General features: G+C 41.3%; 1 protein-coding gene across 1 annotated transcript in view; it reads right to left on the bottom strand.

The window, feature by feature from the left end:
• Window positions 1-430: 430 nt before the first annotated feature.
• Window positions 431-16,528, bottom strand: part of LOC130177994 (neuroligin-4, X-linked-like) — a 19,832-nt gene continuing 3,734 nt past the window's right edge. Inside the window, exons 2-9 of the mRNA XM_056390059.1 lie at window positions 15,909-16,528; window positions 14,787-14,939; window positions 11,322-11,507; window positions 10,329-10,779; window positions 9,491-9,704; window positions 8,638-8,762; window positions 5,135-5,744; window positions 431-3,622 (exon numbers count right to left, since the gene is read on the bottom strand). The exon at window positions 15,909-16,528 is cut by the window's right edge and continues 428 nt beyond it. Coding sequence (XP_056246034.1) covers window positions 3,215-3,622; window positions 5,135-5,744; window positions 8,638-8,762; window positions 9,491-9,704; window positions 10,329-10,779; window positions 11,322-11,507; window positions 14,787-14,939; window positions 15,909-16,386 — 2,625 coding nt within the window. The 5' untranslated portion in view covers window positions 16,387-16,528 and the 3' untranslated portion in view covers window positions 431-3,214. The remainder of the gene's footprint in view (window positions 3,623-5,134; window positions 5,745-8,637; window positions 8,763-9,490; window positions 9,705-10,328; window positions 10,780-11,321; window positions 11,508-14,786; window positions 14,940-15,908) is intronic.

Below are 16,528 nucleotides of genomic sequence, written 5' to 3'. Positions count from 1 at the left end.
GTTTTTGTAACCCTTGGACAGACCCAGGCTAGTTCTTTCCTGTTGCTAAAGCCTGTTGGTGCTAAAGCCTAAAGACCTGATGGTGGTACAAGTCTCTGCAAGAAAGCAAATACGTGTATTTCCAAAACATTGAGCTATTCCTTAAAGTCTCTATTTAAATTTTTACCAATTTTGGAAATAACCAATAACCAAACCCAATTACCAATTTGTTATAACAATGAAAGAATACAGGACATTGGATGCACTGCTGTCAGTGTTACTGTCACTGCAAATTTCACATGTGCTGTGCACTATTTGCAAATTCTATGGTAAAGAGTCACTTTATACACTAAAAATTATTGAGGATGATTGGAAAAGCCCCCTTCAATTCTCTCAAATACTCTTGCATAAATTTTCAGAATCAAGACATACAAGACATTTAAAATGCTCATAAATTGTAAAATACTGATATTTTTATTTTTCAAAAATGCAGCAGAAATGTTTTATGCTTGACACAATCCAGCCATCCGCTGAGTCAATAAACCCATATGAAAAAAATATTTTGTCAATCAAACATCCGTTAAATGTTACTTTTATATCATTTTGTAAAAGTTCTTTGCTTGCCATCCACAAATTTTTCAGCTTTCATTTTTCATGTATTCTGTTGACATTTAACTAAAATCTCTCATGAAGAAGTTACTTAGGATGAGAGGAGGTTAAATAGGCCTCACTGTGACAAAGCTGCATGTAGTCGCACAGATGAGGCTGGGAGAGGGGAAGGTCGGGTTTGGAGGGGACACGGGTTCAGGTAAGGAAGGAAAAAGAAGAGGAGGACAAAACAGGAAAGTTACAATATCAGAGTTAGGGCCTTTGGTTGAGTTACTGGTCAGGATCAACGTATGGGACTTTGGGGTTGGTTGGTACATAGGCAACGTTTTTAGCTTAGTTGCAACCAAACAGACAGAGTTTGACCATTTGTCATTTTAAGTGGCTGCCATGTCACTCTCTCCTACATGACTTATTAATATGAGATGTTTGGATTAAATGAGTGCTGGGTATGTTTTTATAGTCACACAAAGCAGTAACCACCATAGCCTTCAAGCACTCACTGTACTTAAGTCAGCAGGAAAATGTCCCTCTGAAATAAGAATCATTATTACCACAAGATGTGGGTTTGGTGTTTTCATAATTAATGTCACATCTTTTGAAGTGTGTCTTAGTGGAAATTAAAAAAAAAACGAATGCTCCATTAAAAGGATATTAAGGCTTAAAAAGCGGTATGTTTAGAGGCATATTTGCCTTCGATGTCAAGTCTCTCACTATCACACAAAGTCCCTGCTCAGCTATACCCAGGCTCCATCTCATTCATCAAAATTTGGCTCCAAACAATTGGCAACATGGTGGCAGGTAGTAAAGCAAACTGCGGGCTCTAAAATGTGGTTGAGAGATCCACATTTATCTATAGACGATGGCTAACACTGAGGAGAGATGTTAACCTGCAACAATTCTTTGTTTTAGAGAAAGTGACATAGATTAAATACAACTTGGCTAATTTCTTTCAGTCGGTGGCTTTGAGAGGGGCAAGGTTTCAGTCACCATTAGGTAGTTCGAGCAGAGGCTCCTCTAGACATAGTGGGGCCTCTGGTGAGGTGTAAAGATCAGATCATCACTTTTTGGGACAAGCTGTGACTTGGGACCCCCTGAATCATCACCACATGTCTGTCATGCGGAGACATTAACTAAGGTTGGGGTTATTAGGAATTAAGGGTAAGGCCTTTAAGAAGAATTTTAGGAACAGTGCAGGGGTGGGGGGGGGGGGGGGGGGCGACAGGAAGGGATTAGATACAAAGGGTTAAAGATCATGGTTTTTGGCTGGTGCTCAATCATCAAACCAATATTGCATTATCTACACAGTACTAGCTCCTCATCCGATGGTCAAACAAATAGACAGGATGGTGTGAAAAATGCCTTATACTTCAACTACTAAACAAGTATCTGGATGCTTACATAGTTAAGAATTATTGAAATGGCTGTGCATAGCAAATATAGCCTTTAAATAAAGGTACTGTGTACATACTACAGTGGGTGAGATAGAAAGACAACCAGCCTTGCTTCAGGACATCTATACAATAATATAGTAATATCTGAAATGAAAGCAATAATGTGGTTAAATAAGTCATGTTTTAATGCAAGAGCAGGTAAATGCTATAAATCATAATATATCATCTGTATCTTTCCATTCTATTTACAAGAGTTTAACACATAGCTGGTTAGAGTGATTCTTCAGTAAGTCTGGCAACTCTTCAGAGGCCCTTTCTTCTTCTGAAGCTAATTCCTGTCTCTTGGCACACTTTCCATTCCTGTGTTTTCCATATCACTCCATATCTCACTTCGCCTGTCTCGCTCTCACAGCTGTTAAATCCCTCTCAATGAAATCTTAATCTCTTTCCCACCATCTCGCTAACTTTTCCTTCAGCTAATGTTGGTTTTTTTTTTTTCCTTTTTTTTTTTTTTTTAAATCCCCCTCTTCCTCCCTGTCTGTTTTTACATCCATCTCTCGCTGAAATGTGTTATTTTTCTCCTCAGCTTAGTTTGATCCTTGGCAGATAGGGCCTTTGATCTTTTAATGGAAAAAAAAATGCTACATTCACATTTCACAGGTTGTTCAAGTTGACATCAGCAGTCTGTGTGTGGTACTTCTTAGCTCAGTTCTGCATCTGCGCTCTGCTCTGCTCAGTTCCTGGCACTGCTTCACTGTGCAGCACAGGTACAGTAGGAGATGTAAACTGATCCATGACTGACCCTTTTGCCACAGTGCTCCTCTTCCTCCTCAGGTGTAGAAAAAGCAGAAGATTTAATATCCAAAGCGGGTTTGGAGACATTTGATGGATGTCTTGGCTCGACAAGTTCCAGGTTATGAGCGAGTGATGCATAGAACTGCATCTCCTGGGATCCAGTCTGTCTTCAGTTCCCCCGACATGCAACACACAGCTGTCTGTCTTTTCATCCTGTTACTGAAAATGTCTGTCTGTCACTCCATCTGTAACAATCCTGCAGGGCAATTAGTAGAGGTATTTAAGTCTTTAGTTTTATGTGTTTTTTGTGTGTGTGTGTGTGTGCGTGTGTGTGTGTGTGTGTGTGTGTGTGTGTGGGTGTGTGTGGGTGTGTTGTGTGTGTGTTAGTATGAGTGTGTGTTTCTAATTATGTCCCTGTATGTGCGAGTATCTTGCTGCGGTTATACACGCGTGGTGGAGTGTGTGTGCGTGGAGATGTGTGTGTGTGGCAAGTGTGTATTACTATATGGGCTATGGTGTGTGTATCCCTGGTGAGGGTGCCCCATCCTCATGCCCACCACTGATCCGGGTGTCATGGGGGTCATTGGCGTTGCTGGGGTAACAGGGTGTGATCCAGGGGTCACAGGCAGTGATCCTGGGGTCAGGGACGTCATGAGTGGGACGTCATCGGGTGAGCGGCGCAAGGTGAGGGTGTAATCGGGTGGGCAGGTGAGGCGCACGGTGTCCAGTGTGCTGTAGATGTCCTGGGTGTCCAGGCCGTCCAGAGCGTCCAGCGTATCCAGAGTGTGATGGTGGTGAGTGTTGTTCCTTTCATCTGCTGATGCTGCATCACACTCCAGCTGCTTCACCTAAAAACATGAATGATTGGATAGGTGATGAGATGACGATGGAGGGAAAGTATTGAGGGAAGATAGAGACAGAACCTTATAATCAAGTCTAGGTCTGCAGCTAATGATTATTTTCATTATCAATTAATCTACTGATTATTTTCTTCATTAACTGATTAAAAAATACTGCTTTATGTTAAAAAAAAAAAAAAAGAAAATAGTGAAAAATGCCCATCAAAATTTCCTAAAGCCTGAGGTTTCGTCTTTGTGCAACCAATCATCTAAACCCTTAAGATAGTCCACTTACAATCATCAGCAAATCCTTACAACTAAGAGACTGCAGCCAGAAAATTATTTTGGCCTTCATGCATGAAAAGTGATTAAACAATGAATCTGTGATCAAAATAGTTCATTTTATGGCGATTAAGTAGTCCATTAATCAACTAATCGTTCAAGTCTAATCAAATCCCATATTATTGTGGCTCGGCAATATTGTTCAAATCACAAATCACAATTTCATCCAGATTTTTTTCCGATATTGATATATGTTATGATGGTAAATGTATGCATAATTATGTACAAAATAATCAAATGATGTTCAGTGCAATAAACTATTAATTAAAAAAAACATTAATCATGTGTTTTCAAAATAACAGCTTTTTTTTTTTTTATTCACACACTAACAGCATTTTGTAAAAGCCCCACATTTGTTCCAGTCAGGGCTACGAACGAAGTTAAATTCACATTCAGACTTTATCTGCTATTTGTCATCATTTTCTGAACCACTCCTGACTTAGTCTGACTGCTTTTTAGCTGAGCCTCTGCAGGGTTAGTATGTGTTTGTTTCTTCGTCAGGCATAAATCACAATAATGTGCGCTGTAAAAAAAAAAAAAAAAAAGACTATGCTTGATTTTTGCTTGTCACACCACTGGGTTACAAAACACCACATGAAAAGGAATGACATTTAAAATAAATAAAACATAATTAGAACAGCAGCTGCAATGCTGAGCTACATTAATGTACTTGAATTGCCAATAACAGTAATATGAGGTTTCAAAGCAACTATGAGCTCATAAGCGGCCATATAGTCAGCGGATGAATTGGAGGCAATTGGAAGCAATTCAGGCAACTGGACACAGCTCACACGTGCACATGCATCAAAGCACACTCACAGATACACACACAAACACACACGTTCTCGCACTGATAATGTCTGCTGATGACAGGCTGTGTTTTGCAGGAGTGCTCTACTGGCAGCTCCGCTGGCAGCTGCTCTACTGGCAAGAAAGGAGTTCATTCAGATTGTCACACACGACCTCATCTGGCTTAATGTTACTGAAACTTGAAAAAAATATGTGCGATTATTAGCAATAACTAAGCATGACTATTGCTAATATAGCCTAATAACATAACTTAATTATCTGGCTACAGAAGCATACAGTCACTCCACACAATCTACACCAGCTTCAGCTTTGATTAAACATCCCAGTGCGAACACATGCAAATAAAACTACAATAACAGGTTGACTCACCTGTAATGACATCAGCCCTTCTCCCTGTAGGTGGGCGGCGACATCTGCAGGTGTGATATCTCGTCTCGGGGGAGGAAGTGGACGTGGCCTACGATGCTCCAGACGCCTCTTGTCTTTCTTGTAGAGCAGAGCCGCGAACGCGAGGATGTTAAGAAACAACAGTGACGCTCCCACAGCAATCGTCACAGAGAGTTCAGTGGAGTAGTCCTCATTAGGGACGTGGACCCCGTTTTCCTCTCCACCTTGGCCTAAAGCAGACTCCGGAGGCTGTGGTGTCCCTCCTTGTGAGCCCGGGTGACGAGTGCTGCTTGGAGGCCAACCTTTGGACAGGCGCTTGGTGTAAGAATAAGGGGTGTCGTCCTGTGGAGAGGGACTGTGTGTGAAGGAGGACACCGACTGGAGGAGCTCATTGACATGATGCAAGTGAGGCACCAGCTGGAGCCAGAAGGAGATTTTGGTGGCCCGGTAGTGGTCTCTGACACGAGGCTTGAGGCCGATGTGGAGGTACAGCTGCTCTTTAGGGGTGTACTTAGACCAGGCCACTTCTTCAAAGCGGTTAGGTTTCGTGTGGATAAACTTGGTGTCTTGAGGAACCGGCTGGTTTGGATCACTGGAAAGAGTGGAAACACAATGACTTATTTATTCACATCTAGGTGGGTTGGTTTGTTTTTTAAAATTTCGAGGTAACAAAAAAAAAGAGGGATTAATCATTTTTGTTGTGACATTTCTTTCATACTCTCTGAGCCAGGTGTTCTCAGAGAGATAACTGAAATCATATACAAAAGGATATAGAGAAAAAATATATAACGACAACAGGATTATCTCGGCAGCAGTGAAATACCTGTCGGCTCTGAGCAGTTTAACAGATGAAAACGCCATGTGAAAATTGAAATCAAATCACCAAAAGTAATAGTAAAACTTGACATGGTGATATAGCTGCTAATAACTACAGCCTCCTTCAACTGTTTATGATCAACAAAGGCTTAAGCCACAAAACTGAAATGAATCAGAGAATACACGGTTCCCACCCACATATCTGCCATGTGCCAATATTTCATGCTTTTCAGCTTTTCACGTGTCCGAGACTCGACTAACAGAGCTGCTGAGGACTTTTTCTCCGCTGAGCAGGCTGACTTTCTCTCTCACTGGCCAGTTTCGCCAGCGCTGGCACACATCTTTCTAATCAATATTCAACTGACATAAGGCAAACCAGTGGCAAAAAATACTTGCTCAAAGCAAAATACGTGTTTATTTTCCCTGTAAACATAGCTCAGAGGTGGTTTAGTTCAGATCATTGTTTTTAGTCCACTTTATATGCCTTGCATTTCAGTTGCACACTTCAGACTCCTGCAGTTTGTACAGTGTGCAGATATTTTTCCCCCTCTAGCAAACATTAAAGTGTCAGATATCTACATTGGAGATTGTGTGTGTGTGTGTGTGTGTGTGTGTGTGTGTGTGTGTGTGTGTGTGTGTGTGTGTGTGTGTGTGTGTGTGTGTGTGTGTGTGTGTTTGTTACAGCAAACATATCCTGAAAAATCACTTCTCTGACACGAACGGACAGGCATTTATTTGTCGATTTGCCGACTTATTTGTGTCAGCAGCTGAGATGTCGTAAATGAAACGGCAGCACGTCTTCGCAGACTTGCCAGTTACACACTATGTGCTCACTTGTCAATCAACACCTTATGAGAGGCACAAAAAGGCAGCAAGCATGAAGACCTACCAGCACACAAACGCATACAAGCTGAGGATTTATACGCCCACACAGAGGCTTACAAAATATACATCAGGGAGCATCACATCCTCCCTGCTAAATTGAGCTGTCGCAGAGTTCCATCACCATCTGAGGCACTCTCAGCCGAGCGAAATCCTTCCTCAGATAAAGTTCCCCATTGATAATTGAAGTGCACACTGAAATCGTCACATCCCTCCTCGGTGATTTTGCTCTGCTCAGCCTGCTGCGGTGGTAATGACAATACTGACTATGGGCAGGAGAACTGCTAACTTGATGCGATGTGATTGCCTTAATGCACCCGCATCAAAGACAATTTGTTTTTCACGCCACAGTCAAAATATGTGCGAGCACTGTCCTGATTCTGTATGTTGTGAGATAGCAAGGCTCTGTGGTGATTTAGATCAAGGTCTAGACTGCAGATGTCTCTGTAAATCTGAAGAGGTCTCAGCGGAGTGAGCCTCAATTGGATTAATTACTGGTAATTACTCACTTCGAGCACTGCAGAAAGAGGGTCCATCCTCAACAATTACTTTTATCTTGTATATCATGTCAGAGTGGAGAGATAAAAGCTACCCTTATCAATGTGGATTGTCGGGTTTTTTAAAGTTTCAATGTGGATTTTTTTCTACAACAAACTGGTTTTTTTAGCTACTGGCAAAACCATTTCACTTTCAATTTAATAAATTAGATGTCTAGAGGCTTTTTTTTTTAGTCACTGGCAAATCATTTCAACTTTAATTTAACATACTGAATAAGCTCTCTCTCTTATTGCACCAGTTCTGACCGTAAATGAGCGAATGAGGAAAAGAGAAGTTGAGAAGAAAAGATTTATCAGACTGTAGCCAACCTTTCGTTCTTCTTTTTGGACATTACCTTGGCTTTCCTCAATGACCTTTTCAAGAGCAGGGGTCCTTTAACTTTCTCAGCCAAGGTCCAGAGAAGAAAAGCCTTGTCAAGATTTTGACATGACAGAGAACCTGTGTGCACCCTCTGCCCAAAAGTAGTCCGCAGTTTTTCTTTCAGTTTTAAGCCTTCATTACGAATGAAATCTATTTTGTCTGAAAAGCGTTGCATCTCGTGACAGAAAAAACTTGACAGAGAGATGGATTTAATCTAAGACTCCTGCACACTACATCTACATTTCTTTCAAATTGTACATATGTTTGCTTAATGCCTCAGTAATTAAAACCTGTAATTCTCTCTGCATCTCTCTGTGTAAACCCTGCCAGATAACTACACTCTGCGCCCATATTCATGTTTTCCTAAAGAGAATTTATCGAGTACCGCAAAGTGGAGAGGCACTATGCCGTCTTTCTTGGTGACACCATAGACTTGAATCTTGACCGTCTAATTTCTAGCTTGGAAGAGATTTGTTCGTGTAAAATCAAGAGTGAGCTGTCCGCACTTACAGCAACAACACTTCACGTTGCCAGAACCTTGTCTCTTCAGAGATTCAAAGATAAAAGGATGTAAAGCGATTGATTCTCCATTGACAGCTGTGTGTTTTCTTTTACATATTAAAATGTGATTAAACGGCCTGGCTTTCATTCACTATCATGAGACATTTTCTACATGTGGGTGGGGATTAGATATTAATAGCAGAAGTTATAAACAGATTTCTCTGCCTAAAAAGGCAGAAATAAAGAGAGGTGAATCATGCTGAAGCTGTTCTTTGTTTTGTGTTGTTTTCTTGATTTTTCTCTAAATTGTTCTTGTCAGGCAAAAGGAAAATCAACGTCTCACAGCAGTGTGCATTTTAACAGCTCACCCAGTCTTGGCGAAGTTGGTCCAGTAAGTCATGACTACAGCGCTCAGCATCACATCGTTCTTGGAGAAGTTGCAGTTGAACAGATCGGTGGGTCCCACCATGGGCACGCCGAACACGTACGGCACCTACACACACACACACACACACACACGTTAGAATGGCTTACCATTAGAGCCCACAGTTGATATTCATTAATTTGACAGTAACTCTAACCATAACTGAATCATGTCAAACTCTAACCTCGTCCCAGTGAAGAAAGAAACAGCTTCATATGTAACTGCAACTTAAACTCAGGTCACTAAACCCATCTTCAGTTGGACAAGTCATCCCTACTCATCTGGACTGAAATTCATCCGCACACACACCAACCACAAATACATGCACACACACACATTCAGTGTGCTAAACATAAGGCAACACTTAAAGAAAAAAAATATATGGATATTAATTATTTACTATTCAATAAATACTGAGGATAATTATTACTGGAATAAATCTAATCATCGTAGCAGTAAATTTATGGTAGATAAGATGACTTCAGAATTATATATTTCATGTCAAAGATTTCAAGCTGTAGAGAACTGCTTGATTCAACTTGTTAAGCACTTTGAGCAGATCAATGTGACCCTTCAAGGATATCTAAACCAATGGCTCTTGTTTCATTGTATGAATATTTCAGAAATCCTTCAGACATTTTTCACTTACATTTGTGCCTCGCTCCGCTTTAGAACTGAGTACCCAACCCAGTCACTCTGACTTCTCTCCTTCATATTTAATATCACACCTTGAGCCAACAAACGCTGTCAATAATGTTATTTCTGTAAAGCAAAGCAGCGCTGTGACATCATCTTACCTCATCACCATGGGCGGAGTCAGCCCAGGGCGGAGTGGCATCACTCTGGCAGTGGTGGTAAAAGGAGTAGAAGTAGGTGGGAGACCCATACTGAGCGTGAAGGTCAGCTGTGGCGATTGCTGGTGCCACCCATTGGTGGTCTGTAAATAGCGCGACCAGAGTCTTTCGTCGGGTTTCTGCATTGTCGCGGTCTGCCCAGTCCGTGTACATGAACCTTTAATCAATACATTTAAAATTAGCCAATAAGCTAATTGGTCACCCAATTAATCAATTAAGGTCAAGTCCATCATTCTATCAATCAATCTTTAAAGAAATCAGTTGTTCTTACAGTATGCAAAAATACAAATTAAAGGTATCACACTGTATACAGTGTATTCACATGCACACATATACATTTATTCACTTTCCTGTCAAGAGTGAGAAGAGGAGATCGACACCGCTCTCAAGTCTTTGCAGTAAATGTCTCTAATTTACATGTTATGTCTTGTTTGTTTAATCCACAAAAAGAAATATAAAATATACACTTGTACTATTTCTTGAGCCTCTTATTTTTACAATTTCGGTTTTTGTACAAATTAAATAAATGAGATGTGTTAAATTACTGCATTTTAAGTGCTCGTAGGTGAGGTTTTTTTAATCAAGGACACAGCCAGGCTAACTGTTTCAGCCTGTTTCCAGTCTTTCTGCTAAATGAATCATCTCCTGACGGAGCTTCATATTCAAGCGTTAGACATGAGACTGGTATCAGTGTTCTCATCTAACTCTCAGCAAAACATCAAACAAATGTACTTCTCAACCTACTCCTTAAATATATTCAGACATATACTGACTCACTCACCTTATGCTCTCTCTCAGTGTGTCTCGGCCTTCTGGGTATCCATATAAACTATCCACAAAGTCTGACACAGCAAAGTCAAAGTCCTCAGCAGTGACACCGTCCTCTGAGTCCACAATGCCCTCCACAAACTTCACGCCTTCACCCTGATTAACCCCAAGCATCACGTCGTAGTTCAGAAATTCTCCCTGCTCCATCAGAATCTGGGGGTCATCTGGTATAACATCACCATCAATCACGGGGGCAAAAGCCGTGTGATATTTGGCCGGCGTTATGTTCTGCTCCACAAGTTCCCGGTAACTCCGGCCCTGGAGGCAGGCAACCAGTTGGGTGCTGTCGTCGATGCCACAGCCCACCCTCTCACCGAGCTGCCGGGCGTACTTGCTGGGCTGGTAGTTGACAGCCCAACTGGCTAAAGCACTACCGCTCTGGATGATGGCTCTATGGAACAGGTCTGAGATACACACAAGAACACAAACGTGAATACAAACGGGTGTATAAAGCATATACACACGTATACATTTGTGGATGCACATGCACTCACTCACATATACACGCATGCATGAACGCATGACCATATATTTGCACACTTGAAGAGATGCACAAGACAGATCATGAAGACATATGCACAACAAGCAATCTCACAGCAAGAAAACACAGGAATCACAGGCATGCATTATTCAAAAGGCTGACAGGTCATGGTTAGAGCATCAGGTTAAAAGTTTAAACTACTACAGCTCTTAGCCACATGAGTCACAGGCAAGGCTGTATTATTCAGAGGATACAAAGGCTTATTCAGGCATTTATACCGGTAAATAATGTATCGGTCCACTGGAGACCTTGAAAAGTTTCATAACCCTGAATGTCAAAATTATCACAGCACCCACCTACCAATCATAGGTCACAGGTGCCTACCTGTCTATGCTCTTTCCACGCCCGTGCCTCATTCAGTCAGAGGAGTAAAATCAACTACGTAAACAGGGTTTTTTTTCTTACCTTCAGAGTAATGAGACAAGGTGAGGAGGCTGACACAGGAGGCTCCGGCCCCAGATCCAAACACAGTGACCCTGTTTGGGTCTCCTCCGAAGGCTGCAATGTTCTCCTTCACCCAGCGCAGAGCCTGGATCTGATCCAGCAAGCCGTAGTTCCCCTTTGCTGCCTGGTCACCGGTACTAAGAAACCCTGCCGGCAGACAGAGGGAGTAGTGCTGTTATTACATATGGTAGAGCATATACCACTCAAGTTTAAAGATTTGCATGAAATGGAAGCTGAAAAGCGCAGGAGACAACTGAGCAAACGATGTAAAAATAATGAGTTGATCACAGGAAGATATTTCTGCAGACTTTTTAAGGAGAGTGTCTACATCTTACATTTATAATGCACAGAGGAGCACACAGAGGCGCTGATGTGTTGGACATGAGATCATGGCATCCCCACTGTTAACATTAATTATGCACGAGTCTCCTTCATCATATATTTAAAGAGAAAATTAAAGGAAATCCATGTGCCTCTTCTACAGTCCCTTGGAAATACCCAACAGGGTACATCCATATTCATGTAAATGAATATCAGCTTACCCAAGCACAGACATAAACCTACACACATATGCAGTTACAAATGCAGCTATCCCTTATTCCCTTTACTGCTGACTTTATTAAGTAAACACAAAGGATCCTAATGGCTCACTCCACTACAGTATATCTCATTACTGCAGAAGCTCATTTCTCTGAACCTCAAGCTGGCCCTGAACACATAAGAGTGTAATGAGCAAGAAAGGCTGTGGTGTTAAAATAAGACATTTCATCACTCATGTGCATTTTTGTTAGAAATTTCTCTCATGCAAAAAGGACACATAAACTGTGAGATGTGCTCGCGTACTGTAGTAAGATCTGGGTCAATCATTCAATTTACTGTAATTATTTCTGTAGCTACATGCTCCACTCACAGCCGATTAAGTAAGATTAGCAAAAAATAGCAGTGTGCATAATTGTGCATTGTGTTGCATGTATGGGCTCACCTCACGCATCCAACATATGATGACAAGGAGGAAGAGGAAGACATCGCTATTTTTGATGATGGCTGATGGTGATGATGATGATGATGATGGTGATGATGATGATCATATTGGGGGTGGCATAAAAACAGAGGATGGAGATGAAGACAAAATGAAGCATGTAGGATTTGTTTGGCTCACTGTGGTGATTACAGCTCTGCAACTATTTTTCCCCCGAGGTCAGAATTAAATAGAGTTTTGTTTCACCCACCAAGCAGATGCAGATTTATGCCATCTTATGAAATCAATATTTAATGAAAACCTTGAAAGCTTCTAAAAAACAGAAAAGCCAGCATGGATCTCATAAACTAATCAATATTTTTTGTTGTTGAATCTTTTAACCTTCTACCACATATTCAACTCTGCTCCGGTGCAGTTTCAAAAACATTCTTCATTAAATCAAAGGAGAACCAGAAGCAGGAGAACTCATACAGTATTAACATGCTGTGTGTGTATAAATCAACTACAAAATGTGCTAAACCTGCATAAAAATGTAGAAAACAAAATAATAGCACAAAATAATTTAAAGAGAAAGAGCATCCCTAAGGTGTAAGAATTCCTCCATTACGTTTTCTCTTATAAGTAAATTTTGTTACAGTCATCCCTGTAACAATTTATGTAAAAGCCAAATATATGTTTCTTTTTATATATGTTTATTTTTTTTACATACTATCACTCATTTTCTGCAACATAAATCCACCTAATAGAGTAAGTAGACTAAGTGATTCTGGTGTGTGGGTTAAATCATTTTTAACACAGATGCATCAACTGAAATCAAACAGGTAATTATAAAACATACGTCCTGCTGGCACATTTAAATTAATTTCCTCATATGAATTATTAAATAGTGGGCATCAATTTATTAAAGTGAGGGCATAATTTAACCGAAGCCAATGCAATGATACACATCTCCTACCTCTGACTTACGGTAATCAATATGAAGGCACACTGTGCACACATGCTACTCAATACTCATGCCCTCAGTGTATTTCAGTAAATGATGCCTTCCAACTAAGTTCTTAACTCTCCTGTCCCACCCAGGCTTGGTTATTTTTTATAAATACAGCCACAAAAAGCTTAAATGCCAGGATTTAAGATATTCTATTTATTCAGCCCGTGAGCTTTGCATAGCTGTCTAAAATTAGAAAAACCACAGGGAATCAGATTTTCTCCGTTCAGAGAGCACTGAGTCAGAGAGTCATGGAGGTGAAAAGGATCAGATTTGAGTTGATGCTAGTAGAGGAAAGAAATGGCTTCGGGGGGTTTATTTCCACTAGGGAAACCCATTGTGAACATGTTTTCACTTAAAAAAAAAAAAAAGGCGCTCTGGGTAAGAACAACTCGCTAATGGTTTCTACATTTTATAGTTCATTGAAGGATTAAACAATCCAGATGGTGAATATAATGTCAATTTGATCACAAAAATGAAAATGTTGTGTTGATACATAAAAACAATATCTCAGTATATGCTGACAAAATGGTTGTATCCCCAAAGAAATCAGGTGATGAGGAAAACACACCTGAGTTATTATAAACTATAAAATTGAAAGTGAGGAACAATGGTATGTAATGTTTAGTTAAAAAGAATTGCATTAATGGTTAAGTGTACGTTGCTCTTTACTAATAAAAACATATAATCAAATGAAAAATCAGACAACTCATATATGAACATCACTAGGGTTTGAGTGTTTATCTGTTGTTGATGTTTTGCCCAGATTTAATGACCGATCATCTTGACGGACTAAACTTGCATCTCTTCATATCTCATACCACTTCCTCCATAATATTCTGTCTGTCCTTCGCCTTTTAAACGGCTCAATTCCCAACTTAAATCCATGCGAACTGCTTACATTGCATTTCAAGTTATTATCCATTCATTGCCCTTCTAGCCCCTTTCATTAAGTAAATTACTATACAGAAGGTGTATGAGAACACAGTGATATTATCAGGGTACCCAGAGCACCTTGGCAATAATTGCACTTCTATTGTTCTTTCTCATAACGTGGAGCTTGCTGTTGAAACACGACTACTGCCATTTTAACGCTGGATTGTTTTATTATAGATTTCTGCCTAGTTGCCCATGGTTGGGGCTGTTCCCATTAAATCTAGAAAAAACAACCGTAAAGGTACACAAAGCATGTATGTGTGTCTATATACATTACATGTACCTCTATAGTGAATTGATTGATAAATTCACACTCAGAATAAATTAATAGGATAAAAATGATTGGATTACAGAATCCAGAGGTGTGCTTTTACAGTCATAGAAACAGTGAAGCTAATAGGATCAGGATTAGGGGTTTATTTTGAAGTATGGCTCCACACTAACTGTATACACTACACAAGTCTTCAGCAAATTACAGACATATGGAAGATATATATGAGATATAGAAGATATAACATTTTACCCAATACTCCTAGGCGGTAGTTGAGGGTTATGACAATGACGTTGCCGTAGCTTGCCAGCACACTGCCATCCATCATGTTACCAGTGCCCTCTGTGTACGAGCCACCGTGGACGTAGACCATCACTGGCCGCTGACCCCCCTCCTCATGGATGTCTGGGAAAGAGATAGATAGATAGATAGATAGATAGATAGATAGATAGATAGATAGATAGATAGATAGATAGATAGATAGATAGATAGATAGATAGATAGATAGATAGATAGATAGATAGATAGATAGATAGACGAATGTGCTCAGACCATCAAGGTGACATCACTGAAGCACCTGATGCCAGTGCTATACATAATCATGTTTTGTGCATGAGAGTAGGCACAGATCCACCCACCTTCCTTATGCCTCCATTCTGTCTGTTGTTTAAATAAATGTTCCCGTCGACTGCGTGTGTGTGTGTATATATATGTGTCTGACGGTCCACATGTCCATTTGTATGTATCTCAGCCTTTGATCACCATGTGGGCTTATAAATACAAAAGCAGAGATTATCTCTGCCCCCCTTGCTTCCCTATGCTTCATATCACCCTACCTCAATTCTCAGTGGGTGGATATACTAAATTGAGGCTGTGGGAGTGTTCATGCTTGCCATTGTGTATGTGTGTGTGTGTGTGTGAGCGTGTGTAGGGTCACATGCATCTGTATGAACCAATATGTATGCATGAGTGAGTCTGTGTCCTTCCCACTTTCCTCCACAAGTAAAGGCGTAAATCCCTTGGCGATTGACGCAGGTGTCTGCATATTAAGTGTTGGTTCAACCAGCGGCATGCACAGGAGATGGAGGGAATAGGTAGGTGGGTTGGGGGGCAGAGATTAAAAATTTTAGATTTAAAAACAATACAAAATAATGAAATATCATTGTTAAATGTTTATTTAACGAGGGTGTGTCTGTGCCCTGACAGGACATTTTCATGTTTCATTCATTTGTCACAGCCCAAATGCCCCTGAAAGTACCTCTCTGATGAGCCAGTGCCACTTCGATTTGACCTCCGGCCATGAAACTAAACAAAAAACCCTAAACCTAATCATATATGCATATTTATTCACTCCTGCCCGCTGACTTCCCTTACCTTCCTCAGTGGGCACGTAGATATTGAGGTAAAGACAATCCTCGCTCTGGTGAGTGAGGTACGTCGCCGCTATATCCAGGTTAGCCGTGAGCCAGGATGGCATCATATCTCCCAGCATGCTCCTCTCATCCAGCGACTGCGGGCACACGGGAGCAAACTGCGTCACATTTCGTATTCCTGGCCAGGGTAAAGGTGGCTCCGGCGGCTGGAATCGCCGGTCCCCTGTTGGGGGCCTGGCATATGGCACTCCCAGGTACTGGATGACAGGGCCCAGGAGGTCTGAGGGCAGCGGGGTCAAGATGCCACGGATGCGGCCCTGCACCGTGGAGATGACAGGCACAGTCTGCTGCGCCGACGCCGGGTAGAAAGAAAGGGTGAGGCAGAGGGAGAGGAGGAGGTATAGGGACCCGAAGGGGGAGGAGAGGGATGGGAGAGGAGGTGAGGTAGAGGGATTTTTCCTGGTCCTCAGCTCAGACATAATGGTGGGTTTCGGGGTAGGTGGGAGATCAGAGATGGCAGGGGAAGACGGAGGGACCGGGGGAGGGCGGCGAGAGTTACGGCTTTGTTGACCCTTCAGAGGTATCCAACACTCACACACAGCCGTCGCTCAGTTTGGCCCA

The sequence above is a fragment of the Seriola aureovittata genome, chromosome 11 (genome assembly GCF_021018895.1).
Source record: "Seriola aureovittata isolate HTS-2021-v1 ecotype China chromosome 11, ASM2101889v1, whole genome shotgun sequence".
Taxonomy (NCBI): Eukaryota; Metazoa; Chordata; class Actinopteri; order Carangiformes; family Carangidae; genus Seriola; species Seriola aureovittata.
Note: the sequence above shows the minus strand (reverse complement) of the source record. Positions and strands in the feature narration are given on the sequence as shown.